Raw genomic sequence first — 26995 nt, 5'->3', positions numbered from 1 at the left:
TGATGAAGAGGAGGAAGATGATGAAGAATCTGGACGACAGCGTTTCAAAACTGAACGGAAAGAAGGAACAGTTATTAGACTCTCAGATGTACCTAGAGAGAGAAGAAACATTCCAGAAACTTTGGGTAACATTTATTGTCTACTTTCCTTCCAATATTGTTGTGGGGAATAAATGAGTTAACATGTGTCAAGTGCTAGTGCTAGCATTTGCTAGCTTTCAGAAAACCACCTAGAATGTCATGCAAAATTTGCAATATTTTTTCTTTTTCTAAACAAATTTCATATATACATGTCTATATATTTAGTAAACAATTTTCAGTGAAAATTATTTGCATAAAAACATAATTTATATACATTAGAGCATATAAAAAAATGAATAGCACTGTAATCTTGCACATCCCTTTGCTTTACAATCTGGACACACAGTTCAGAAAACATTTTAAAGTGAAATTAACATTTCAGTTGAAGTTACAAATGTAATTTCTATCCTGTCACATTTAGGTGACCTTTGTGACAGCTTGTCTCAATTGGAGGAAAGTATTCTTACTTGCTGATTAAAGATGTCATTTGAAACCATTTTATTACTAAGGATAGCAAAATTAATCTTGACATTTAGAGCTACTAGAAAAATAATTGCTGATTCACTGCATAAACAGTGCATCTGAACCAATCCTGTAGTTAAGATTTTAATAAGAATCTATGTTGTTTAAAAATAAGTGAAATATTAAAATTAACTCTCTAGATATATTTTCTGCAGTTTGAATAAAGAGGCTCCACCAAAACACTTTTAAAGAATTCTCCCCTCCCCACCATCTTGACAGTTTACTTTCTTTTAGTTCCATTTTTTTTTATTTGTATAAAAGTTTAATTTTTTTTCTTCTGGTATCTCCTATATGTGTTGTTCAGTTATGAATTCTCCCCTTAATTTTTGGCCCTGAAAGGTACCTTTTTCTATTACCTTAAATTTTTTTAATTTAATAAGGGAACCTTTTAAATTTTGGTTACTTGCTTTTGTTTATTGTAGCATATAATACTAGAAGCCTTCCACACCTAAAGTGCTTTGAATAACAGTTCCTTGTGAAATGGGAAATTGAAATTCTTCCTGCAGAAGCTTGTTGTCATGGTCTTTGAATGTGGGTGTTTCTTTCTAGATCTTGATTATGCTGTTCCTTTCCCTAGTCTCTTTTTCTGTTTTTAATCCATTCCAAATAATTTTGATGGTTACTCCTTTGTAATATAGTATGAATTCTCAAAATAATAGTTTTCTCCTTTATTTGCATTTTTTTCTTCATAATTTCCCTTGAGATTCTAGGCCTCTTTCTGCCTTATCCAAAAGAATTTTGTTATTTGCCTGATTTTGTAAATTAATTCCCATATTCTTTATTTCTTTTAAAATGGGAGAGTAATTTATTTAATTTATGGCTAGAAAAGATTCCAACTAGTACCATTCTTAAAAGCAAATTGAACCTCATCTTTTTTGTGTACTCTTGAGAGAAGAGATGATTTAACAGTTAAATTTCTTTTAAAAATACTTATTAAAATTATGAAATTTTAGAAATTAATTAGAAAACTATTAACCGTACTTCCAACATTTCAAAAGGTTAGAGAACCAGAATTGTATATGAAGTTGTGAATTTCATGATTATCTTATTTTTTAAAATTCAGATTATACATGGTGTTTTTAACAATGCTTTTCCTTTCTGCCCTTTTCTGAATTTCATTTTACTTTTTTCTTTATAGTTGCAAAATATGTAATTGATGCTTTTTATATTGATATCTTTTTTTTTTTTTTTTTTTTTTTTTAACTATCACAACAATTTTTTAATCCTGCTCTCACGGCTTCTACTTTGTACTCTTCTCTTGGGACCAAAGTGTAATCAGATAAACTTGATTTTTGTTATGATGATCATATCTGAAAATTTGTATCTCATTCTTTACCTACAATCTCACATCTTCTTTTAAGAGGTGAGAGAGAGAATTCATTCTGTATTCGGTTGGTCATTGCTCAGGGGACTTAAGTATTTCAAAGTTGAAATAATTGAATTTCCCATAAGTTGATTATATTGATGGTAAACTCTCATTTATATTGCAGTTTGTCATTTATAAAGCAATTTGTCATAATCTATAATATTGTTGTAAGGGAAATTTTATCTTTATTTTATAGAAGATGAAAATGAAATTTATATAATCTGTGGCTTAAACTCAGGACTTTTTGGTTCCTAAATCCAGGACTCTTTTCACAACACCACAAATGCCAAGAGTTACGTTAACATTTTTACCAAATTGTATTGTCATTGAAAAGTTGTTCATTTTACATTCTTGAAGAGGACCAATGACTTCAGCAGAGTGATATCTTCACTTGGAAGTAAATTGAATTTAAGTGTGGCACAGCTGTATAGAGTTATCAGCTTTACTCTCTTCTTCAGAGTCATCAAAGGCCAATGGCAAATTATAAATCAGAATGCCTGTCACTAGCCCTTAATGCAGTGAGAGGGCTTGGCCTTTTTTCCAGGTCTCAGTTGTCTGAGACAATGCCCCTTTGTTAGTTTATGACCAGGTAATATTTGAGGCAAAAGATGGCCTACTTTGTTTTCACAAGAAAATAAATACTTGAAAGACAACTAAAGAGTTAATTAATTTTATCTTTTTTCCTATGGTAGGTTTCAATGTCAGAAAAATATTTGCTGGGGAAATAGGTAAATCATCAAAAGATGAAAGTTGGCTATCTTATTCCTTTCTCATCTTCTCCCCTTAGTTCCAGTTAAATCTTTTAGAATATGTCTCACATATTTGCATTTTTTAATGTAGAACTTTCAGCCGAAGCCAAAGCTGCATTGCTTGAATTTGAAGAAAGGGAACGGCAACATAAACAGGGACGATATGGTTCCAGGCGAGGAGGAAGAAGAGGAGGTTCTTTAATGTGTCGTGGAATGGAGAGCAGAGAAGAGATAACAGTGAAAGAGGAAGAATAAAAGATCACAGACCTGGTCTTCTACCTACACAGCCTCCTGTAGTGGTAACTTTTGAAGTTCTTTTGTCTTTAATAGAGTGATACCTTGAAGAAAAATATTTAATTTTTGCACGTATGATTTAGTTATCTTTTATTTGTGAGATTCATAAATTCAAGAAGACAATTATTATTATTATTATTATATGCTGAGGCAATTGTGCTTCAGTGACTTGCCCAGGGTCACACAGCTAGGAAGTGTTAAGTGTCTGAGGTCAGATTTGAACTCAGGTCCTTCTGACTTCAGGCCTGGTGCTCTATCCACTGTGTCACCTAGCTGTCCCAACATTAAATTTTTAATAATGTATTTGTAAATGTCTTTAGAATATTCTTGGTTTCTTTATTGTGATAGACATTTTTATTAAAGAAAAATTAGAATTTAAGTGAAAAGCAAACTTTTTTGTTAAAAACAACAGATAGCTACATTTGGGGAAAAGACTTTTATTAAGCCATGGCAATTATCCCTGATGATATTTGGCCTTCTTTATGTCTTTCATAAAATGTATCATCAAATGAGATTTGTTTTTAATTTTTTGAGAATTATCTATATATTTTATGCTAATTATGCCTTAATGTCATCTTAATGGGTTTTCATTTTTTGTTTTGGGGAACAATTCAGACTCTCTAACTCATCAATTTGTAAGCCAAGTTTCTATAAATGTTACCAGGAGACTATATATATATATAGAAGCAATTGAGATTAAAAACCATAACATTAATAATGTTTTAATTGTAAGTACAGTCACTGAAAGTATTAAGTATTCACTTTACTGCAAACTGCTGTTCTGGGCATTCCAGGAAATCTGAAGTTTACATAAGACAGAGTGTGCAATAATGAGGCCATATGGTATAAGTTAAAAACCAAAGAAGGTTTGGCTTCTAGTTCTGACTCTACTCTTAAGTGACCTCATGATCTAAAGCAAACCTTTATAGTTCTTTAGCTACAAAGAAGGGTTTTGCCTATTGCACGATCAATTGAGACGAATGTGAAGACAATATAAAACATTATATATTTATAAGTCTTAGTTTAAATTTTCAACAATAATTTTTTAGCCTGTTAATGTCTTTCTCATAGATACATACACATATGCACTGGTACAGACATATATGTCAACTTATTTATTTATTCCCCTCCAACCCCCTTGTTTCTATTATATGGAATAGTTCAATTAGGAAATTTAGAGTCTAGTTTGACTTTCATACTCCAGCTGTTTCATTTTGAATAAATCTTTAACTTCTTTGGGCCTTAATTTCATTTTCTGTAAACTGGGGAAGACTGTTATTATTAATCAGGTATTCAGTAAATTATTAAGTACTTACTAGGTAACCGAACTGCTTTTAAGTTTTGGGTGTTGGGGCACGATACAAAGACAAAAACACTAATCCAGTCCCTTAGGAGCTCATATACTAGTAGAGAATACAATATGCAAATAATTTTGTTTGTTCATTGTAAATTCAGAGATAGAAAGTAATCTCAGAGGAAAAGCTCTAGCTATGGGGGTGGGAGATGTAGTAGGGCTGAGAAAAGTGCAGAAAGTGAGATTTGAGCTGAGATTTGAAGGAAGCTAGTCAGGCTATAAGGTGGAATTCTAGATGGAAACCATTCCATGCATATGAAATAGTAAAGTCATGATGCTAGGAAATGAAATGTTATGGATAAAGAACAACAAGTAGGCTATTATAGTTGTACTATAAAATGTGTCAAGAAAAATATAAGAGTCCTTGAAAGATAAGAAGGGAATTGTTCCAAAAGACACTTGAATACCAAAGGATTTTACATTTGATCCTACATTAGTTTTGGACTAATCTTTCTTCATCAGAATAAGAAGAACCTTATACCTTTTCTCTTAAATCCCCATGCTGAGTGTTTATTTCATGTTAAACCAATAATCTCACCCCTTTACCATGAATGGGTTTAGTTGATTTAGATTTCAGAAATTGTCCAAGATACATTAGTCACATTTTCTAAGTGTAAAATGATTACATTTAATCAGAATTCCTTAGTTTTTCCCTAATGTAATGGATCACTATTATTGTTTATTCAGTATGGGAGGATAGTTTTAATTTTTCACATAGATTTAGCACTTTTAAATGTATTTTAATGTCAAATTTAACTCCATGTGTTTTGAAACAAGCACAGAAGCTAAGTATTTTTAGTATATTTACAAATTTTTTAGGCTATACTGCTGCTTTTTAATTTTTCGATCATTGACATTTCAAGAGCTTGTTAAACTGAAGTTAAGTAAAATTTTCACCTCTAGTTTGTTTAGGTATACTTCCCTTTCTAAATTCTTAGCAGTCATATAATTTGAAAATCTAAAAATAAAAAAAATGAATATTATCATGAGGAATTCATTTTGAGGATAATGGAAGATTAATGTTTATATCCAGAATTTCTAATAATGTTTATAAGATTGTATTTTTGTTAATCTCCTCTAATGTGAAAATTGCTAGAACATCTCTTTTTAGTCTGTTGTTATTCCTAATTCCCAAAGAATGAGTTTTTCCCCTACGATGTTTCACCATTTTTCTTTAGTATATATTTTAAAAAGTGTCGTATAATTGTATGAAGAAAACTCTAGCTGAGAACAAGGAATTTGGACCATGCTGATTATATGTTTTACTGGCCAATGCAACCTTAGGAAAGACAATTTCTTTTTATCTCAGTTTCCTTGTCTATATCACTTGTTTAGCTTACATCATTTTGATAGTGTGAGGGAATATGAACACATTTAAAAAGCAAAATGCAATGTCTATAATAAAATTTCTATAATATTTAAGGAGATGTAGCAAATGTAGCAAATTGGGTAGCTATTTGATAAAACCCATTGCACCATCCACCCTGGATTTGAGCAGGACTTTGCAAACTTAAGACCTTTGGGACTGCTTAGTCTATAGTGATTTAAATCCTAAGGGGGTATTAGGAGAGAATGTGGTTTCTTGGAATCTAGATGCTGACATATTATTATTTTGGGAAATGCCAATGGGAATGGTCCCGGGTGGCCTGGAATATTTAGTCAGTTGGTCATTAGTTTTGAACTAATCTTTCTTTAGCAGAATAAGAAGTACCTTACCTTTCTCTTAAATCCTCATGCTGAGTATTTATTTCATGTTAAACCAATAATCCCACTCCTTTACCATGAATGGGTTTAATTGATTTAGATTTCAGAAATTGTCCAAGATACATTAGGCACGTTTTCTAAGTGATAACACTTTACATTTAATCAAAATTCCTTAGTTTTTCCTTAAAATGATTTTTGACTTGTTTGGATTTATTCTTACTTTGGTTTTCAGACTCACTCACCGAGGTTAATCCCACCACCTCAGCCACAACCACAACCACAACCACAACCTCCACCTCCACCACCTCCGCCACCACCTCCTCAACAGCAACCTATTAGAAGTCTATTCCAGCAGCAACAGCTACAGCCTCTGCTTCCCTTACAGCATCCACACCATCCTTCTCCTCCTCAAGGAATGCATATGCCACCCCAAATGGAAACACCTAGGATAATGATGACCCCACCACCAGTGACCCCTCAACAACCGAAGAACATACATATAAATCCACATTTCAAAGGAACAGTAGTAACCCCTGTGCAAGGTAAGTCCTTTTGTAATCATCTTTTGTTGAGTAGAGAGCAATAAAGTAAATAGATAACTATATATCTGTTAGACTTTTCATTATTTTTCATTTCATTAAGTTATAATTGACAAAAATCCCTTCTGAGGTTACCATTAATTTCCTGTTCTTTAAGCTTCATAGACACTTTTTAGCAAAAGTCTTAATTTTTTTCAAATTAAAAAGATCAATTATTTTTTTTTAAAAAAATGTAGCTTTTTTAATGGCTAGCTGGCTTTACTATCATTTTTAAAATATGTTTTCAGAGAATTGCTTTTTAAAAAAAGTGCGTACTTATTTTGTTTGACTAATTTCACATTAGAAGTATTAGTATTCTGCTTTTAATAAGGAATTTTATGCTTTTATCGGCCACATAGTTTTCCATGTAGACCACATTGATTGTACTCTCTAGAAAGAAAGCAAGCTCATTTTTCAATAATTACATGTGAGTGATTCTGATACCAAAGCTTAGGGAAATAAATTTTGTTGCTATATGTAACTAAAGGGGAAACATTTATGTTTTTGCCTTTTATCTGAAATTCAGTAAGCATTTATTAAACATGTACTATGTTTAAGGCACTGAAGATTCACTGACAAGATTGAAAAACGTTCATGTCTTTTATATTTTCTTTGTCAGAATTGACATCCTTTTGTTTTGGCAACCTGTGGCAGAAGACCCTCTTGTAAGATTGAACTAGCTAGTTAACACTTTACTCTGCCTTAAGGAATTACTAGTTTCTTGCCATGTAGAATGTGATTTCAATAAGAAGAATTTTCCTATTTTTCATAGGAATTTTTGATCCCTTTTGAATTTGATATTCAAATGGCTCTTAGGGTCATGCAAATCGTCCACAGTGGCACTGGCATAGACACACAGGGAAAACAAGTTAAGTGATTCTGACAAGTTTCTGGCCAGTAATAGACTGTGAAAGGGAAGATAGTGACCAAAAATAAAACCATTTTTAAATAGCAGATTTTTGCTTTAACTCCTTGGAAAAAATTAAAAAAAAAATTTATCTAGCAAAGCCTGGCCTTTGTTTCAGATAAAATGGATGGCTCAAAGAAGGACTGTTGGAAGTGATGCTTTCGCTTGCTTTAATAACAGTGGAACTGCATTAAATCTAATTTGTCGTATTAATTTTACTTATGTCTGCATCTGTTAATGTTACACATTTTCGTGTTGTTTTTTTTTTTTTTTAAGCAAGTACCTAAGTGATTGAGGAAAGCATGGCAAGTAAACTGACAGTTGGTTAGACACAAGATTTACATTAGTCCAACAGAGAAAAAGATTTCTAAAGTTCACTATAATTCAAGAACTAATGCTTATTTCTGATAAGTATTTCAGAAATTTTTTATAAGTTAGCTAATTGTTATATCAGTTTGTAAAACATTTTCTAGCTCTTCTTATCTCTTTATAATACAGGCTAAAGCAATGAATTATGAATATGAATTACTAATGAAATATCCTTATTGTGTTTTAAATTTTTTTTTTTTTTTTAAAGAAATTTAATGCTACAATTGTAGAATCTACTGGCATTATCTTTTTCTTGTAATCTTCCCCCTGCTAGCCTTCAGATGTAGTGAAGAATTTTATGTGTACTTGAGGACAAACCTAAGATAGATATGATTTAAGTTAATTTGATCACTTTACTCCATATCTGCAAATTATCTGAAAAGTTAATAAATTACATATGGTCTCACAGACAGTATATGCCATCTTTGAACTAGCACAGAATGGTTAGACTAAGGACCACAGAAGTCATGGTTATGGGAATCAAACAATATTTTGAATATTGTTTTTTAAACACTTCTGATAGCTGGTTTTCCCTCTTCTTTTCTATCTACTGGTTTTTCAGACCTGTGTATTCTAACTAAAGGAAAGACTGAATCATTTCAGTGATTGCCGATTAAGGGCATGAACTGCCACTTGCAGTATGCCTTCCTAATGCTGTAGATAATGACCTCTGTTGAATAATGCTAACTTCTTGAGAGTGATCTGGTATGTAGAATGTTCCTTGTATCTCATTCTGCTTGAGCTACTGTTAGACTTGATGGTGTTAAAGTAGATTCCTGATTGGAGCCTTTAAAGTACTGGATTTAAAACAGTATATCAAATATTCTGTTGCCCTCCCTTCTCCCTTCATAGTCTTTGTTTCTGCTGTTACTCAGTGATTTGGGAGTACAAAGTCAAATCCTAAGTTAGTACCAATCAAAAATCTTTATGCTTTTTTTTTTTTTTTTTTTTTTTTTTTTTTTTTTTTTTTAAGGGGTCTCCACATACTCAGTGTTTCATCAAGTTGCAGGTGCTTTTCCCTTTAGGTTTTATGCTATGCTTGGAGTTCAAGACCAGGGCTTGGTGCATAATTAGTGCTTAATAAATGGCTATTGATTGATTGATTGATGTATGGAAGCAGGCAATGGCCATGATTAATTAGCACACTGCTAGTGATATCTAGTCCTTGCATATCTTCTGTACCTTTTTCCATGATCTTTCTGCTTATGAGTTTTTATAAGCACCAGCGAGTATCAGGTAGCTTCCCGTTTTTAACTTTTGTCATAAGTCTTGTGAGTCTGTGGACCTTGCTGTTGAATTAATAGTGCCTTTTAAAGTAGAATTCAGAACTAGCTAAGTAGCAGTTCCAATACTGATTTCTTCACAGAGATCTTCCTAGTATCTTTTCATTTTTAATATCCTAGCTTTTTGCTTGCCAAGTACTAGACCAGTGGTGTCAAACTCAAAAGTAGATCCTGTCAACAGCACATTAACTTGGTAAACCACAAATTAACATTTACCTAAGTTGTATTGTATTACTTAAATGTTTAAAGTAAATTTTTATTGATATTTTCTGTTTATTACAACATAATAGTTATTGTGTGTGTGTAGTTATTTATATATCTTGTATACCAAACCCTTATCAGAAAAATTTGATAAAAGATAACCTCTCCCACTACCTCTTTTAAACCTTTTCTTTTCTTATTCCAACTGCGTTAATTTTGTCAGTGCAGAAGCTTTTCAGTTTCAAGTAATCAAAATTATTTCTTCTTTCATAATTGCTTCTATCTTTTGTTTAGTAAAGAATATATCTCCTACCAGTAACTGTGAGAGATATAAGATCTGTTTCTCTTCTAATTTTTTCTAAAATTTAGGTAGACTATTTACTTATATTTTATTGTGGAATGTGGTATAAAGTGTTGATCTAAGCATAATTTCTGCCAGGCTGCTTTCCATTTTTAATCGAGTTTTCTTTTTTTACCACAGTTTTAATCAAAGAGTTTTTTCCTAGGTAATTTATATTTACCATTATCAAACATTAAGTTATTGAGTTTTCTTGTTTTCTGAATTTCCCTTATTTAGTCAATTCTATTAATCTATTTCTCTTTTTTAAAACTGGTAACATAGTTTTGATGATTCTTGCTTTATAATATAGTTTGTGATTTGGAAATATTGTTCTTCCTTTGTCCTTACGTGTCCCTTCATCATTTCCCTTGCTATTTTAGGTCTTTTATTTTTGTAAATGCATTTTGTTATTAAGTTTTAAAGGACTGTCATCTTTATTACATTGGCAAGGCCTAGCCATGAGCATTCAATATTCTTCTAACTTATCTTTTATTTCCTTAAGAAATACTTTGTAATTGAATCTATACAAGTCTTTTGTGTGCTTTTGAAGGTTCACCTAATACTTTACATTTTGGAATTATTTGAAATAGGAATTTCTATTCTATTATTGCTTCTTGCTGCTGATTTTTAAAGATTTAATTTTTAGCTTGCAACTAACTGTTAATAATCTCAATTCGTATTTTTGCTGGTTGTCTAGCATGTTCTGAATAAATCATATTATTAGGAAATAGGTATGCCTCTTCCTAGCTTCATGCATTTAATTTCTTTCTCTTCTTCCTGTTGCTAGAATTTCTAGGGCTATATCAGATAATAGAGGGGAGAGTAGCTTTACTCCTATTATTGGAAAAAGACCAGTATATCTCCATTGCATGTGATGCTTTTATAGAAAGAGAAGATGACCATAATAATGCTAGTGCTCTGAGCCCTCCATCTCCTGCTGGGTGTGGCATATCTTCTGAGGAAAGGGTGTCAGGGGACAGAGCAGGTTTCTTCCATGTGTTCTAAATCAGTCAGTTGTCTCTATCCCAGCACAAGGCATCTTGTGCTTCTTGTTGTCAGCCTGATCTCCCAGCTGGGTTATAGAGAACCTCTGATGCAAAGAACAACCTTCTTTTCAATTTCATGCCTCCTATTCCCTGCTATCCTGTCCTTTGAGGGAAGAGGAGTGGTGCCCTCTACTCAACGATAAATATTCTCACAACTTTTGTTCATATCCTTGATATCCTAGAGCTTCTCCCAATCAATATCCATCCCTTATTATTTGATTTCTTGTTCTCATCCCTCTCTGAGTTTCATCCAAAATCTGCCTCATCCTTTCACTATGCTCTCTGAAATGCCTGTTCCATAGCCAAAAAACAACTTCATTTAAATTTTTTTTCCTTTCCCATTCCTTTTGTCTATTAGTTTGAAGACCCATTCCTTTTGTCTATTAGTTTGAAGACACATCTTCCTTAGCTACTCTTTTCAGTATTGGCTTCACCTTCATTCATTCACTCTCCTTAGTTTACAGTTTGAGTGGAGAAATACCCTTCACTTCCTATTAGTACTTCTAGGTTTTCTCCTTTCTCCACATTAGTAACCTTTCTTCCTTTGAAGTCATTGCTATTCATATCTAATACCCTATCAAAATTTTGGTAGCTGTAACTTACAGATGTCCAGTTCTGCCCCTTTCCTTTCTCATTAAAATTTATATCTGGCTTACAGGTTTTCGCTCCTGTACAGTTCCTGTTCTTATTTTTTTTAAACTCTTGTTTAGCTTTACTACATGGAGCAGTGCCTAGAAAAATGATTTAATGATTATAAAGACTCTAGTTTCAGATGTCATCTCTGACACTTAACAATGATGTGACTCTAGCAAATCACTTAGGTTCTCGATTTATGAGGCAATTCTGTAAGACTATATTTTGCAGAACAGTTGATGATCTGCTTAGGCATGTATTACCAGAAGTGCCCTACACCCTTCTATCTAAAACCATCAACAAGCATTAGATGTTATGGGGAGAAACTAAAAATATTCCCAATAAGATTAGAGGTGAAAGAAGATTACCTATCATCATCACTACTATTCAGAGAATCCAGCATCAAGAGATAGAAAAGTCTCATTTAAAATAACTGTAGATAATTTACAATATGTGGGAATCTGTCAAGACAAAGCCAGGATTTATATAAACATAATTATAAAACACTTTTCACACAAAGTTAGATGTAAAACAGTTGGAAGAATATCAAGTGCTCATGGATAGGTTGAGTTAATATAATAAAAATGACAATTTTACCTAAATAATGGATTTATTCAGTGCCATACTAATCAAACTTCCAATAAATTACTTTGTAGAACTAGAAAAAAATAATAAAATTCATCCAGAAGAACAAAAGGTCAGCAATTTCAAGAGAATAGATTGGAGGAAAAAAATGCAAGCAAATGGGGCCTTGCTGTACCATACCTGAAGCTATATTACAAAGCAGTGGTCATCAAAACCATTTGGTACTAGCTAGGAAATAGAGTAAGTAGACCTTTAGATTCACCAGACATAATCTAGTGTTTGATAAATTCAAAGACTTTTATCTTCTGGGAAAAGAAGTCAATATTTGACAAACATTGTTGGGAAAACTGGAAAATAGCATGATAGAAACTAGACCCTGACCAGCATCTAACACCCTATGTCAAGACAAGGTTCGAAATGGGTTCATGATTAAACCAGTGTAGCCAAGATTAGACTGGAATCAAAAAATTTGGGAAAAAAGTGTTTCTGATAAAGGGTTATTTCTAAAATATAAAGAGAATTGATTCAAATTTGTAAGACTATAAGCCATTACCCAGTTGATAAATGGTCAAAGAATGTGAACAGACAATTTTCAGCTAAAGACATTAAAGCCATTTCTAATGAGATGAAAAAATGCTTTAAATCACTATTCATTGGAGAAATGCAAATTAAGGCAATTCTGAAATACCACTTCTCACTTGTCAGGTTTGTTAAGATGACAGGAAAAGATAATGATAAATGTTGGAGGGAATGCGGAAAAACTGGAACACTAATACATTGTTGGTAGAGTTTTGAACTAATCTAACCATTCTGGAGAATAATTTGGAACTATGTCCAAAGGGCTATCAAACTGCATACCCTTTAATACAGCAATGTCTCTACTGGGTCTGTATCCCAATGAGATTATAAAAAAGGGAAAAGGACCCACATGTGCTAAAATGTTTATAGTAGTAGTGGCCAGGAACTGGAAACTGAGTGGATGCCCATCATTTGGAGAATGGCTGAATAAGTTGGTATCTTATATGGTATCTGAATGTAATGGAATATGATTTCTGTAAAAGAAATGATCAACAGGTTGATTTCAGAAAGACCTGGAAAGACTTATATGAACTGGTACTAAGTGAAGTGAATAGAACCTGGAGAACATTTGTACAAAGCAGCAACAAGATCATTTGATGATCAATTGTGATGGACTTGGCTCTTTTCAACTGTGAGGTGATTCTAGGCATTTCCAATGGATTTGGGATGAAAGGAGCCATCTGCATCTAAAGAGAGAACTGTGAAGACTGAATGTAGATCAAAGCATTGTGTATTCACTTTTTTTTTTTTTTTATTTTTATTTTGATAGTGGTATTGTTTGGTTGGTTTTTTTCTTTCTCATTCCCCCCTCCCCCCACCATTTGATCTGAGCAGCATAATAAATGTGGAAATACATTTACAAAAATTACATATGTTTAGCCTACAGTGGATTGCCTGCCATCTAGGGGAGTGATGAAGGGAAATAGGTAAGGAGAAAATTTCTCATTTGGATTGTAGGATTTTGCAAGGGTGAATATTGAAAACTATGTATTTGGAAAGATAAAAACCTATTATTTAAAAAAAAAAAGAGCAATTAAGGAGCTTTGGGCAAAAAGAACTCAAGATTGGTACATAAATAAATATATGTTTAAAGTTTCATTTTATGAAAAATGTGCCTTACACCAGTAAAGTTATAGATCTAGATCAAAACAAATTGGATTTTTTGATTGTATAATCTTTCTCTCTGCCTTTTCTCACTTCTTATCTACCTAGCACAGGGCCATACATGTGATTAAGATTCTTAAAATATTTTTTTCCAATCATAATTGGCAGTTTTTATCTGAAAAACATACACATTGTTTATATTAAAATTACTTCAAGGAATGGTTGCTGCACATTAAGTCAGTGATACTTATAAAATTTTGCTTATAAATAATGGAGTCTGCATTTTATCAGTCAAACTCTTTTATTTTTAAATAGTGTCTTTTTGCATTTCTTTCTTTGCATTTACTAGACCCAGTGCTCCTCTAGGGTAGTGGATACTGATTTGTCTATTTGTTGCATTGTCCCATAGCTTAGCTAGTGCAGTGATTGATCTATACTAGGCATTAATAAATATATCAATATTTCTACATCTTAATATTGAATTGTAACATTCAGGCTATTTTGTCCTGAGTCTGTACACAGTACTATATTATGTATTTAGAATACCCCTGGTCCAGACAAAGGAATCTTTGTTTCCCTTAATTCCTTCCATAGCCAACAAAATCTCACACTTTTTTGGAGGCTCCTGAATTGTTAACAAAAAACACAGCTGAAAAAAGCCAAATTTTGATTCAAATTATGGAAAGAAAGGAGTGAGCAATGTGTCTAAAAGGCCAATTTTCTTTCTTTCTTTCTTTCTTTTTTTTTTTTTAAATTTATAATGCTGAGAATGGTAGAAAGCACCAGAAATCAAAAGAGATGGGAAAGTAGAAAATGAAGTAAGTGCCACAGAAATTAGAAATAACCAGGGGTGGGGGTGGCTAACAACATATACTATATAGTAGGAGAGAAAAGAGTTGATAGTGATGAGACAGAAGATAAGAGTTTCTCTGAAAACTAGAGGCAAACTGCTTTCTGTACCTCAGTAGCTAAAACCAGTTTAGTAATTAATTACATACTGTGTATCAAGTACTGTACTCACACTTGGTGGAATGAAATAAATAAAAACAAAACAGATCCAACGCTCAAGAATTTACTATATTTCTGGAAAGAAGGGGCATCCCTCAACAGAAATAACCATGTTAGGAAAAGATAAGTTTTGGTTTAAACAACATTTCCAACAAAGTTTTTTATAGTCAAAGTTGTGGTTTTTCCAGTAGTAATGTTATGACTGTCAGAGTTGGACTTTAAGGAAACTGAGCACCGCAGAATCAATGCTTTTGAATTGTGGTACTGGAGAAGTCTTGAGAGCCTTTGGACAGCAATAAAGTCAAATCGGGCAATACTTAGAGGAATTAATTCATACTCTTCATTGGAAGTACAAATACTGAAGATATACTTTAAATATATTAAGTGCAAAGTAAAAAGACAGGACTCATTGGAAAAGACTGATGTAAGGAAAGATTGAAGGCTAAAGAAGATGGCAGAAGATGAGATGGATAATGTCATGAAAACAACGAACATGAGCTTGGACAGACTTCCAGATATAATGGAGGATTGAAGAGCCTGGTGTCCATGGGTTCATGAAGAGTCAGAGATGACAGAAAAATAGAACAAAAATGGTTTTGAGATGTCTATGAGGAATCCATTTGAACATGTCTAATAGTTGGTGATGTAGTACTGAATATCAAGAATTATACTAAAATCGGATATCTAAATCTGGGCATCATTTGCATAAAGATGATGACTGAATCTATTGGAGCTTGTGAAATCACAAAGAGAATATAAGAGGGAATAGAATAAAACATTTTGAAATCTGTAATTAGGGGTTAAGAAATGGATGATGCTACTGGATAGAAGATTGAGAAAAACTAGTTAGATGTAAAAAGAGCAAAAAGAAGTCAGAAAGTATTTAGGTAGCTAGTTTGTTTAGTAGTATCAGTTGTTTTAATTCTGTTCTGCTAAAGTTATATCAACTATAGAGTAGTTCTGTAGTGTTGAGATGATATTTGAGATCTCAGTCACACTATAGACTTTGTGCAATGATATGGGCATTTCTATATTATGGACAGATGAAGATCCTGGTAACCCCTTTATTAACCCTTAAAATGCTACATATAGGGTCATATCAGTATTAGGATATATATTTTATTGCTAGGTAATTATATCATTCCACAAGTTTGGAGTCCCTTCACCTTGAAGAAGGGGTATTGTTTGGAAGTAGTCATTGTCTTATCCAATGTAATCTTACTGAGTCAGCTTCTATATCTGTATTCCAAACTATAATCAACTATACTATATCACGTAAAAATAAACTTGAGTCATTCACAAAAATGTTATCTTTCCTTCTACATGATTTATTTCAAAAAGCCACAGCAAGGCAGGAGAAAAGGCTGAATCTGTCCAAATATATGTGGAAGGAATAAATGCCATAGGAGACAGAAGTCTAAAATTATGCAGCTTTTATAAGAATCTATTCATAGTTTTTCTGTTATTCCCAATTTAGACTTGTTTGTACATTGTACATGTTTGCATATTGTCTCTCCCATTAGATTGTGAGTTTCCTTGAGAATTGGGGTTATTGCCTTTTTTTTTTTTTTTTTTTTTTTTTGTGGTATCTAGTACTAGCACAGTCAATTTTGCACATAGTAAGTGCTTGATAAATGTTTGTTGAGTTGAGTTGTTTTCAGAATATATCAAAGTGGACAGAGAAAGAAAAGCTGCTGAAGAATCATTGACAAGTACTGACCCACATACTTCATTCTTATCTATAAAAACATTGTGAGGAGAATTTCTATTGAATCCTGGACATTTCACAGCCAACTTTGTGTGGACTACATTTTTATGGTCATCTGCACAGTTAATTATGTAAAAAAATCACTCTTATTTGTTGATTTAAGCAAGTATTTTACTAAGCAAAGTGTAACTTTAAGAGCTCTCCTTATACAAGTTGCTTCTCTTATAAACATTAGAATTATGCAAAATTCTGTTACAACCTTAGAGAAAATTCAAGTGCTCTGGGGAATTTTGTTATTATCCATAATATCAGATAGTGAAACATGTTGGTGTTTTTTTATTTTTTTCTCCAAAGACAATGTCCACTGTTGTGGAATATGTGATACGTGAGGTCCAAATAAAAGATTGCTTACTCAGTACCAGATACTGGGCTAGATGCTGAGGATAGTATTACAAAGAACCAGCAATCCCAATTTACCACAACAAACAACAATCCCAACTCCCATTCAAATGGGAGAGGAGAATACATATAAAAACATTTATATAATAAAAACAAATTTTTACAAGATAATTTATTATTATAAACTATTTACTCTAGGATCAGATATAAAATTGTCTGTTTGACTTTTAAAGCTTTTAGTAACTAGCATCTTCTACCTTTCTAGTCTTCATACCCTTTATTATTTCCCATATATTTTGTGGTCCAGTGATATAGCTTCCTTGCTAACTCTTGAACACAATATTCTTATCACCTTACTTGATGCACGTTAATTGGCCTTTCTCTGTACCTGAAATTCTTTCCATCTAATATATCTTCTTTCTTCCTTCATATAAAAATTCCATTTTTTCCCCCTCAGAGGCAATTGGGGTTAAGTGACTTGCCTAGGGTCACACAGCTAGGAAATGTTAAGTGTCTGAGAACAGATTTGAACTCAGGTCCTCCTGACTTCAGGGCTGGTGCTATCCGCTGCACCACCCAAAAATTCCCTTTTTTTTTTTTTTTTTTTTTTTTAAACAAAGCTTTCCTGACTCACCTTAATATAAATGCATTCCCTCCATCATTATGTTTGATTCAAACTGTATATCTATCTTGTTTGTACATAGTTGTTTGCATGTGGTCTCCTCCAATAATTTATGAGTTCCTTGAGAGCAAGGTCTAGTTTTGTTATTGACCTTTTTTGTTTTACTTTTTTTGTATTTTAAGAGCTTAGTACAGTACAGGGCACACATAGAGTACTTAGTATATGCTTACTGACTTGACTACAAAGTAGTTGAGTAGCAAGGGTCCTAATATTTGGAGGGATCAGGAAAGACTTCATGCAGAAAATGGTATCTGAGCTATATTTTTACAGACTTTAGTTCTGAACTGAAGATAAAATCCAAAGTATTGTAAAATAGTTTGTTTTTATAGAGTTAGTGAGAACAAAGTGGATTAAAAAAAAAGTAGTTTTTTATATTAACCCTAATTTCAACACTCAATTAGCCATATGACCATGAACAATTCATTGAGGAGCATATTTTTTCACCTGTAAAATAAAAATAAAACTTGTGTTATGTACTTTGCAAAGCTTTTGTGAAAGTAGTGCTGTGTAAACCTGAAAGTGCTCTGTTCACTTGAATTTATATCCTTGGGCTTATTTTGGACAAATGTTACAAAGAATCATTGAGCTTAGCCTAGAATTAGGGGAAAAAATAAAGATTAACCTGCATCTTTAGTTGAAAAATTATGCTGTTTTTTAGTAATTGCAAACTTTTTGCTGTTGTAAATATTTGCCTAGACCATCATCAGTATTCTTTCGGTGACACTAAGTGATTGCCAGTTCTAGAATATTTTAATTTTAGAAAAATTATGCTCATAAATAATGATGGAACGATGCACATTGAGTATGAACAGATCATTGTTATATACCCATTGTCCCGTGTACCTTCCTCTCAAGATTGTTAGGATTAAATGAGATAATATTTATAAAATATTTAGAATAGAATTTGGCATGTAGTTGATTTTAATAATTTGTTCTCTCCCTTTTCTTGTCTACTAGGAATTGGGAAGAAAAGGTAGAATTGGTAGGCAGTAAGGAATCTCTAATATGAGTAGGGAAATACAGTTTCATTTTTATGTTGCTCCTTTTTTGTGTCTCAGTAACAGTGTTGAGGTTATTTCACATTAGGATAAGTACTTGTGAATGTCCATATTAACATTGTTGGGACATAAGAAAAAAAATCCCGAATCCTCAACATTGTATATTTAATTATGCCTTTTCCCCAGAGATTTGCCTGGTTGTCCATCTCTCTATACTGTTCTTGTTCCCTTTCTACTCATTACCATATATAGGTAAATTTTATTACATATAATAGCTCCATTTTCTTTGAATGATTCCTAAGCACGTTAATTAATTTAAGCTCAGGTTAGTAATGTTGATTTAATCCCCAAGATGCTTTCATTTTTGAATATCTATGACCTGATTTTACTCTCTCTCTTCTGAAAAGGAAAGAGAAAAAAATTCTGAAATAGATGTGTCTACTTTCTCTCCTTTAGCTTATTTTTCAACCCTTCAAGATCTGGCTTCCAAATTCATCACTCAACAAAAATTGCTCTTTTAACTTTGGAGTGCTTTTAGAATTGACAGATCTGATAGTTTCTTCTCAATCTTCATCCTCCTTGATTCCTTTATCTAGCATTTGCTGTTGTTGATCTTCCTCTCATTGGAAACATTTTTCTGGGGTTTTGTGACATGGTTCTTTTTTTGTTGAGCTATTTGTGATCATGCCTTAATTTTCTTTGGTGGTTTATCATCCAAATGATGTTTTCATATTGGAGGTGTTTCCTAATTCTGCCCTGGATATTCTCCATTTTTTTTCATTTGGTGAATAGGTTTAGTTTGATTATTGTCTCTACTGTAGCCTATCGGTCTATATTTCCTAGTCTCTCCTCGAGCTCCATTTTCATGTGACCAAGTACTTGTTGGACGTTTATTTATTTATTTTTTAATATGTTATTTGTTTTAATCAACCAAGATCTCCTTCCCAAATCTCAATTTAGAAAAGAGAAAAAACAAAACCAATTGCGAAAATGTGAAGTGTTAATCAAAACAATTTTCTATCCAAATTTTTTTTTTTTTTTGGACTCATTCTGTATTCTGAGTCCTTTATCAGAAGAAGAGGAGCTTATTTCTTCATTAGTACCCTGGAATCCAGGGTGATCATTATGATGATAATACTCTATCATATTTATATATCACAATCTTTTCCACCTGTTCCCTGTCTTATCTTCTTGAATTCCCATTCTCTATCACCTCAAAAAGAGATGTAAATATTTTTGTGTATTATTAAACTTTGTTTTGTTTAGAACTAATATTTCCCTTAACCTACCCTTCCACTAATTCCTTTACCTCTTGAATTAAATGTATTTCTGTAAGTTTATGTGTGTGTATATTTTTCTTTGATCATTTCAGGTGAGAAAGAAGTTCAAGTGTGAACTTGAACTCTCTCTACCTCCTTTTCCATGTGTATAATGATTACGTGATATCATTTTAACTCTCTTTACTTCCTCCCCAAACACACAGTATATTTCTCTTCCCCTCTTTTTCCATTCTTTTCTTTAAGCTCATCAAACCATAACAGAAACACTTCTAGGCCTGGTTTAATTGGGCTACCTCTTTGAATTGAGATGATGATAATGGGGGTTCAGAGGAGACATCTTCATATATTTGAGTATAAAGCAGTTTTTCCTTGTTTTGTCATGATTCGTTCATGTGTGATCCTGACTGGCTCCTTGGTACTTTCCTTTTTTCTGGCTGCTTGAAGTATTTTTTCTTTGACTGGGAGGTGAAGTGCTGGTTTGGAGGTATGGTGTTCTTGGGAGTTTTCATTTGGGGTGGTCAGTGTATTCTTTCTATTTCTACTTTGCCTTCTGCTTCTAAGGGATTGGGGAATTTTTTTTTTTTTTAAAGAGTTCTTAAACTATGCTGTTCAGGTTCTTTTTTTGGTTGTGATGTTCAGATAGTCTATGATTTTTAAATTATTTTCCTTGAACTGTTTATCAAATGAGTTGTTTTCACTATGAGAGATACTTTAGATATTCTTCTATTTTTTTTTCTAGCCTTTTGATTTTGTTTTAATATTTCTTGTTGCCTTATGAAATTACTGTTTTCTGCTTGGTTATTTTGAATTTTCAGGAGTTTGTTGCTTAGGTAATATTTTATACCTCTTGTGTCAGTTCTCTCTAATTCTTCCATGTTTCTTATTTCTTTTATAATTCTTTTTTGGCAAGTGCTCTCATTCTATTTATAAAAAACATTTTAAACTTCTTTTTTCACTCAGTATGATGGAATTTTTTTTGTTCCAGCTTACTTCCTAGTTTTGGACTTGATGTTTGGAGATAATTTTGATGGAGATAACCCATACTTGAGTTGGTCCTTTTTCTACTACTTTTTTTTGGGAATAGAATACTGTGCTATTTGTGGATCTCAGGGTAAAACTGGGGATCTGCAAGATTTCAGTGCTCCCCAAAGTGGTCTGATTCAAAGTAAAATCTGATAGCTGATCCTGGCCCCCTGTTTCCAAACTTCCCCCAACTCTCTTGAAGGAGTAAAGTGCTGCTGAACTCCACCTCTTATCAATTAACAGGAAATCTTTTTGTGTTCATAGCAGAATTATAGATTCTCTTTTGGTCTGGGATTACTGCCTTGGTTATTTGTTAAAGTGATTTACCTTAAACACAATTCTGATCATGCTACTTCCTGATTCAATAACCTCCAGTGTCTCCCTATTGCTAATAATGTCCTGAGTTTTAAAGCTCTTCGTACTCTGGACCCCTCCTTCCATTTCATCTTCTTCATGATTCACCTTCCACCATTCTGTGATCCAATTAGCCTGGAATTCTTACTGTTCTTAATCTTGCCATCTTTTTTCCATCCCTTTCCACTTAATTTACCTTTAATGTGTGCAATGTGCTTCTCCCTCACCTTGTAAAATCTTTTACTTTCTTTAAGACTCAGTGGAAGCTTGACCTTATATTTTCCTAATCCCCTACTTCCTATAATTACTAGTACCTCCCTTAACTACCTTGCATTTATTTATTTTTAAAATTCTAGATATACTTATTGTATATTTTTATTTTGTCTCCTCTGAAAGAATGTACTTTTTTATGACAAGAATTATTTCACTTTTTTCTTGGGTGCCCTGTGCCTGTCATAGTTCTTGGCTCATTGTAGCATTTATAAATTACCTGTTCATTGATTGGGCCTTTGAGCTTTGCTGCCTTTTTCTCTGACATCTGCAGCTTGCTAGCAATGACAGTTTACATGCTAGAAAGTGAAAATTTTTGAATCTTAGTGAAGATTTTTATGTCTACTAAAGGAGATGGAGCTAGTTTTGTGACCAGTGTGAGATCCAGAAATGGTACATTGATATCTTGAGATTTTCAGACTTAGAGAGCAAGTTTTTATACACTGGATATACGGGAGAGACTTAGAGAGAAATGGAGCCAATTGTACAAAAGTGTAGAGGATATCATGTGGGAACAGATGCAGAATCATTTCCATTTTTAAAAAAGTTTAATTTTTAGCATGTAAAGGATTAGCTCTCAGCTTTTTAGAACACCTAGTTAGAGGTTTTTTTGGATAGCAGAGGTTTTATTCATAATCACTTTCTTGAATTCTAATAATTTGTGATAAAAACAAGTTTTGTTATTTTCCCTTTAAAATTGTAATGGATCTGTTAGAACGGAATGCAGCTATTGTGGTGGGGGAGGAGGGAGGAAGGTAGGTTGGCACAAAAAGAAAGAAAGTCATTGTGTTGAGAGGACCTAAATACAGTAGATTAGGTGAGCCACAGGATGATAAAGTGGAAATAATATTGAATTTGGAGACTCAGTACTTGGAATTTGATTCTGGTTTTTACCTTATTTTTTCTTTATTCATTGGTCTGCTCTGTTCTTTATTGAACCCTTATGGGTTATATGGATCTATATATCTATGATGATTTTCCTTAAATTTCAGAATTCTTGTTGAGACAACTTGTCTCCTCCTATTCACTTTACCTTTATAGTCTTTTAAAATTACCTTATCTATATCTACTATACTACAGCTAAGTTGGTATAGTGATTTTTCACATAAATAACTCATACTTTCCTTTTCCTTTCAGGAATGTTTAGTATCCCATCCTCATCCCAAATTCCTACCCTATAAAGCCTAGCTCCTTAATGAAACCTCCTCTCATTACTCTATCCCCCCACCTCCACCAATAATGATTTTATTTCTACTTCAAATTGACATTTTGTTTGTGGCTCTTCTTGCATTTAGATGGTCAACTTTATTTTATTTTATTTTTAACCACTGTGATTGAAAGTAGGATGTTTAGATCTTACCTAATACTTAGCATATTGTTTTGTACAACAAAATTTTTGCTCTTGTTTTTGTTTTTGCTGAGGCAATTGGATTTAAGTGACTTGCCCAGGGTCACACAGCTAGGAAGTGTTAGGTGTCTGAGACCAGATGGTGATCCACACTCAGTTCCCACAGTCCTCTTTCTGGGTGCAGATGGCTCTCTTCATTACACCCTACACAATAAGCAAAAAAACTTTAAGCAAAAGTTAGATGACCACATGGGCATGTTGCAGAGAGGATTCTTAGTGTTCCAGATGACCTCTGAGGTTCTTTTTAGTTGAGATTTCTGATTTTATGAATTGACCTTTTGGATTCTTAGTCTAAATCTAAGCAATGTTGATGAATTTGTGTGTCATTTTATTTCCTGATATCTTTATAATTTTTTTTCACTTCCTTTGTTCTCTTTCTGCAACTAGATCTCATGTTCCTTAAAGACAGTATTTTCTTTACTGATACTTAATCCAGTTCCTCAGATAAAGTGTTGTTATTAAGTAGTTTTTAGTCAGGTCCTACTTCATGATCCATTGAGGTTTTTTGGCAAGGATACTAGTGGTTGGTTAGCCATTTCCTTTTCCAACTCATTTTCCAGATAAAGGAATTAAGATAAACAGACTTAAGTGACTTGTCCAGGATCATACAGTTAAGCAAGTTTTTCTAGTCAGGTTTGAGTCAGGAAGGTGAGTTTTCCTGACTCCAGGTTTGGGTGCTTTGTCTACTATGCCACCTACCTTTACTTCTCAGATAGAGTAAGCATATGTTAAAAGGGTATTTAGTTAGGTAAAAGAGAAAAGAAAAAGATATTCCAGGTTAATCTATTGACATTAAAATTCAAAGTTCTGCATATTACTTTCTTGTGAGAAATGACCCTCCTGCCCTCTCCTCCTTTTCTCACTCTTCTGCCACTCCCATTCTCTTAAATTTTTTCTGGCTGCAAATCTTATTTTAAAAGGAGGGAACCTTTTTGAGTCAGATTCTCAAAGACTGGCTTAAGTAGTCTAGTAGCTCTTTTAAGTTTGAACTATGGAATCTTTTTGATAAGTAAGAAGTATAATGTGCTGGATTCCCTAAGTAATTTATGTGGGGAGGTCATTTACTTAAAATTTAATTTTTTTCCTCTAATATCTTTAATCATTGTATTTTTCAGATTTATTTTTTCTTGATTTTCTGGTTTCCCCAAATAATACTACTACTTTCTGGGTGAAATTTAGACTAGAACTTGTTTGCAAAATTTCTTGTGTTACTGGATTTTGCTTTGTTTTCATAAAAAAGATTTAACAAATGTTAGCTCAATTTATATATCAATTTATATTAGTCTATTTTTAAATGGAGTAAAATATAGGATACTTTCTAATCAGTAGACTTCCATATAAAAATCATTTCTATTGTAATTTGGTTTCCTTTTTCCTCTCTGATTTAAGATTCTTTTGGGTTTTTTTAGCTTTACTTATTTGAAAAAAATAGACATGAAATGACTCATCTCTGGGGAAAAAAAAGTATTTGACTAGTGAAATCTAAATTTCTTTATATTTTAAAATAGTGGTAGGCTTTTAAAAAAAATACAGGGATATGTGTGTGGGGGGGAGATAGGGAGCTCAAAAATTTGGATTAAGCCTCAACTTTTTACCTGTTTAGTAAATTGTATTATTCAGATAGCTACCATTGTTAACCGAAACAAATTCTCAATGAAAGGTGTTTTTCTTCTTTTAGTGCCGTTGTTACCAGTACCCAGCCAGCCCAGACCTGCTGTAGGACCCCAGAGATTCCCAGTGAGTAGCAGCTGGTACTACTGCTGTGATATGGATAAGCATACATTTGCAAAGAAATATTAATATAGCAAATAAAAGTGGCTTCAGCTAAATATAATTTTAAGGATTTGTAAATATTGACAATAATCTGTGCAGTTGAAAATGTTTGTTAAAAGCTTAAGGTCAATGGATTTTTGAGAGCAGAATTAATTTTGTTTAACTGTAAAATTGTTGGATCAGAGTCACCAGTGAGAAGTTCAAACGCATTTTAGTTTAAAGAATATAGATTTTTATTTTATTATTGCCTCCTTGTATTAAGTGCAAAGATCCTTCCATTATTAAAGGTTGTCGTGTATGTGGAACTTAACAAATTGTTTTTCTGGAACAACAACAAAATAAGATTCCCAGTCACTTGATTTGATGACATTAAAAAAAATAATTTTAAAAATACATTTCAGAACTATTCCATAGTTTCTTTCACTTTATTGACATAAATGGTTTTTTGGAAAAAAATATTTCCTTGAGTTTGCTGTAGAGGGTTTTATAAAGCTTTTATTATAATTGTAATTATGAGTTTATAACAAGTAAAAATATATAGATATGTGATTATGTTGACCAGAAAAAAATCCTAAAATATAAATATTGATCTTTTAAATACATACTAAATTATAAATGTACACAGAAAAAGGAAATAACTTTACTACTGTTTGTAAGTATAACATATCAAAAAAGAATGCAATTATCTAGTAGTTTTTAAACTAAAAAGTGCTGTGTAAATATGAGCTATTATTTCAGAATAATTGTGATTGTTTTATTATTTATTCTTTTCATTTACTATTAATATTACTCAAATAATCACTCTTGGTAATTTAGAGAATTTTTTACTATAATAATATTTGTGAAATACTGACAATTCTTAAAACTGATCAACCAAACAGTAAAAAAATTTGATGCTTCAAGTAATGAAAAGAAGCAAAGAAAAAAGTATTTGTCCTTCAAATAATTTATTAACTTTTTTTAAAAAATAAATCAGGGGGCTATATGACTGGAGTAAATATTTCTGTGATTTAAATTGTAGGTTATATTTCTTCTGAAGAATGGGTTTGAAAGTTAGCTTATTGAAAAGCAGAAATATTTTGAGCATTTCTAAGTACTTTACTAGTATTTCTGTATGAAAAAGCTTATGATTTGTATCAAAACTTATTGAACTAGCTTTCATGTTTATTTCATTCTCATTACAGCAATAACATGATATAAGCTGAAATTAAAAATGAACAAGAAATTCTAAATGGAATAAACATGTCAGTTTTGTAATTGATATCCTTGTAAAAATGTGTTTTTAGCAACTATAAAATTAGGATAGTCACTTTCAGTTTTGAAAATTTGTAGTTTTTCCAACTGTACTTGAATAAATTTACATGATAAATTGGAGGGAAAAATTCAGATACAGTTAATAGTCTACATTTTGTGAGACATTTGGCTTTTTTATTTTATTTTATTTTTTTGATTTATTGTATTCTGAATATGCAAATTGTTTTCTTCTTAAAAAGCACTCTCAAATGATTTTTAATTTTTTCTCGATTAGGATGTGCTTCCCTAGTGATTTAGAAAATTGAGTGATAATACATTATAGCTTTTATTGGAGATATTTAGTAATATTTAGGAGGTATTGCCTATCCTAACTTTGATCTCTTAAGCAGGGAAAACGGTCTTCAGGTTAAGTCAGGTTCTCCTTACCTCAGTTGCTCATTTTTTTAAACAAAAGTAATTATATCTGATACCTGTTTCATTATATTGAAGATGAAATATTTTCAAAATGACATTCAGAATATTGTATGGAAAGGAAAAATACTTTTATTATGGTTATGAATTTCCCCTTTTTCCTAATGGACTTTTTTTTGGGGGGGGGTTATATTCATTTTCTTTCCACTATTACTAAACTTGATTTGATTGATGTTATGAATCCTAGTTCACAACATTTTAAAGATATTTTTAAATCAAAGTGTAGCTTCAAATAAAGTGAAATTAGTTACATACAATTAACTCTCGCTTGGAATGAAATTATAGAGAATTGATATTGCACAGTTGTTAGTATTGGGTATGTTTCACTTCACAAAAGTTCTTTTTATGCAAAGATAAAAATTAGATACACTGAGAAATCAGAGGATAGTTCTTTTGTATTGTTAGATGGTTAGCCTAAGTTTAGTCTTTATGATCAATTAAAACTAGTTTGCATTATAAAAACATGATTTTGGAGTTACTTTTAACTTAGCTATTGTTCAAAGCATAACACTTATATGCAAAAGCTGTTATCTTTTGTTGCCTATAGGTAACAAGTAGTAAACAGATTGAATTGAGAGGAAACATTTTGTTTTTATTGTTATCCTTTAAGTGTTCAAATATATGTTTATTATTTTAAGGACCAGCAAATAAATGTAAAATTAACATACAATAT

At 32.2% G+C, this 26995-nt stretch overlaps 1 protein-coding gene across 1 annotated transcript in view; it reads left to right on the top strand.

The window, feature by feature from the left end:
* The window catches only part of RBM33 (RNA binding motif protein 33), a 168167-nt gene that overhangs the window by 53159 nt on the left and 88013 nt on the right, over nt 1–26995 (top strand). The window contains 5 exon segments of the mRNA XM_074267326.1: nt 1–125; nt 2809–2928; nt 2931–3016; nt 6335–6611; nt 24503–24561. The exon segment at nt 1–125 is cut by the window's left edge and continues 47 nt beyond it. Of these exon segments, the coding sequence (XP_074123427.1) occupies nt 1–125; nt 2809–2928; nt 2931–3016; nt 6335–6611; nt 24503–24561 (667 nt within the window).

Source organism: Sminthopsis crassicaudata, chromosome 5 (assembly GCF_048593235.1).
Source record: "Sminthopsis crassicaudata isolate SCR6 chromosome 5, ASM4859323v1, whole genome shotgun sequence".
Taxonomy (NCBI): Eukaryota; Metazoa; Chordata; class Mammalia; order Dasyuromorphia; family Dasyuridae; genus Sminthopsis; species Sminthopsis crassicaudata.
The sequence above is the reverse complement of the archived record's forward strand: the minus strand, read 5'-3'. Positions and strand labels throughout refer to the sequence as shown.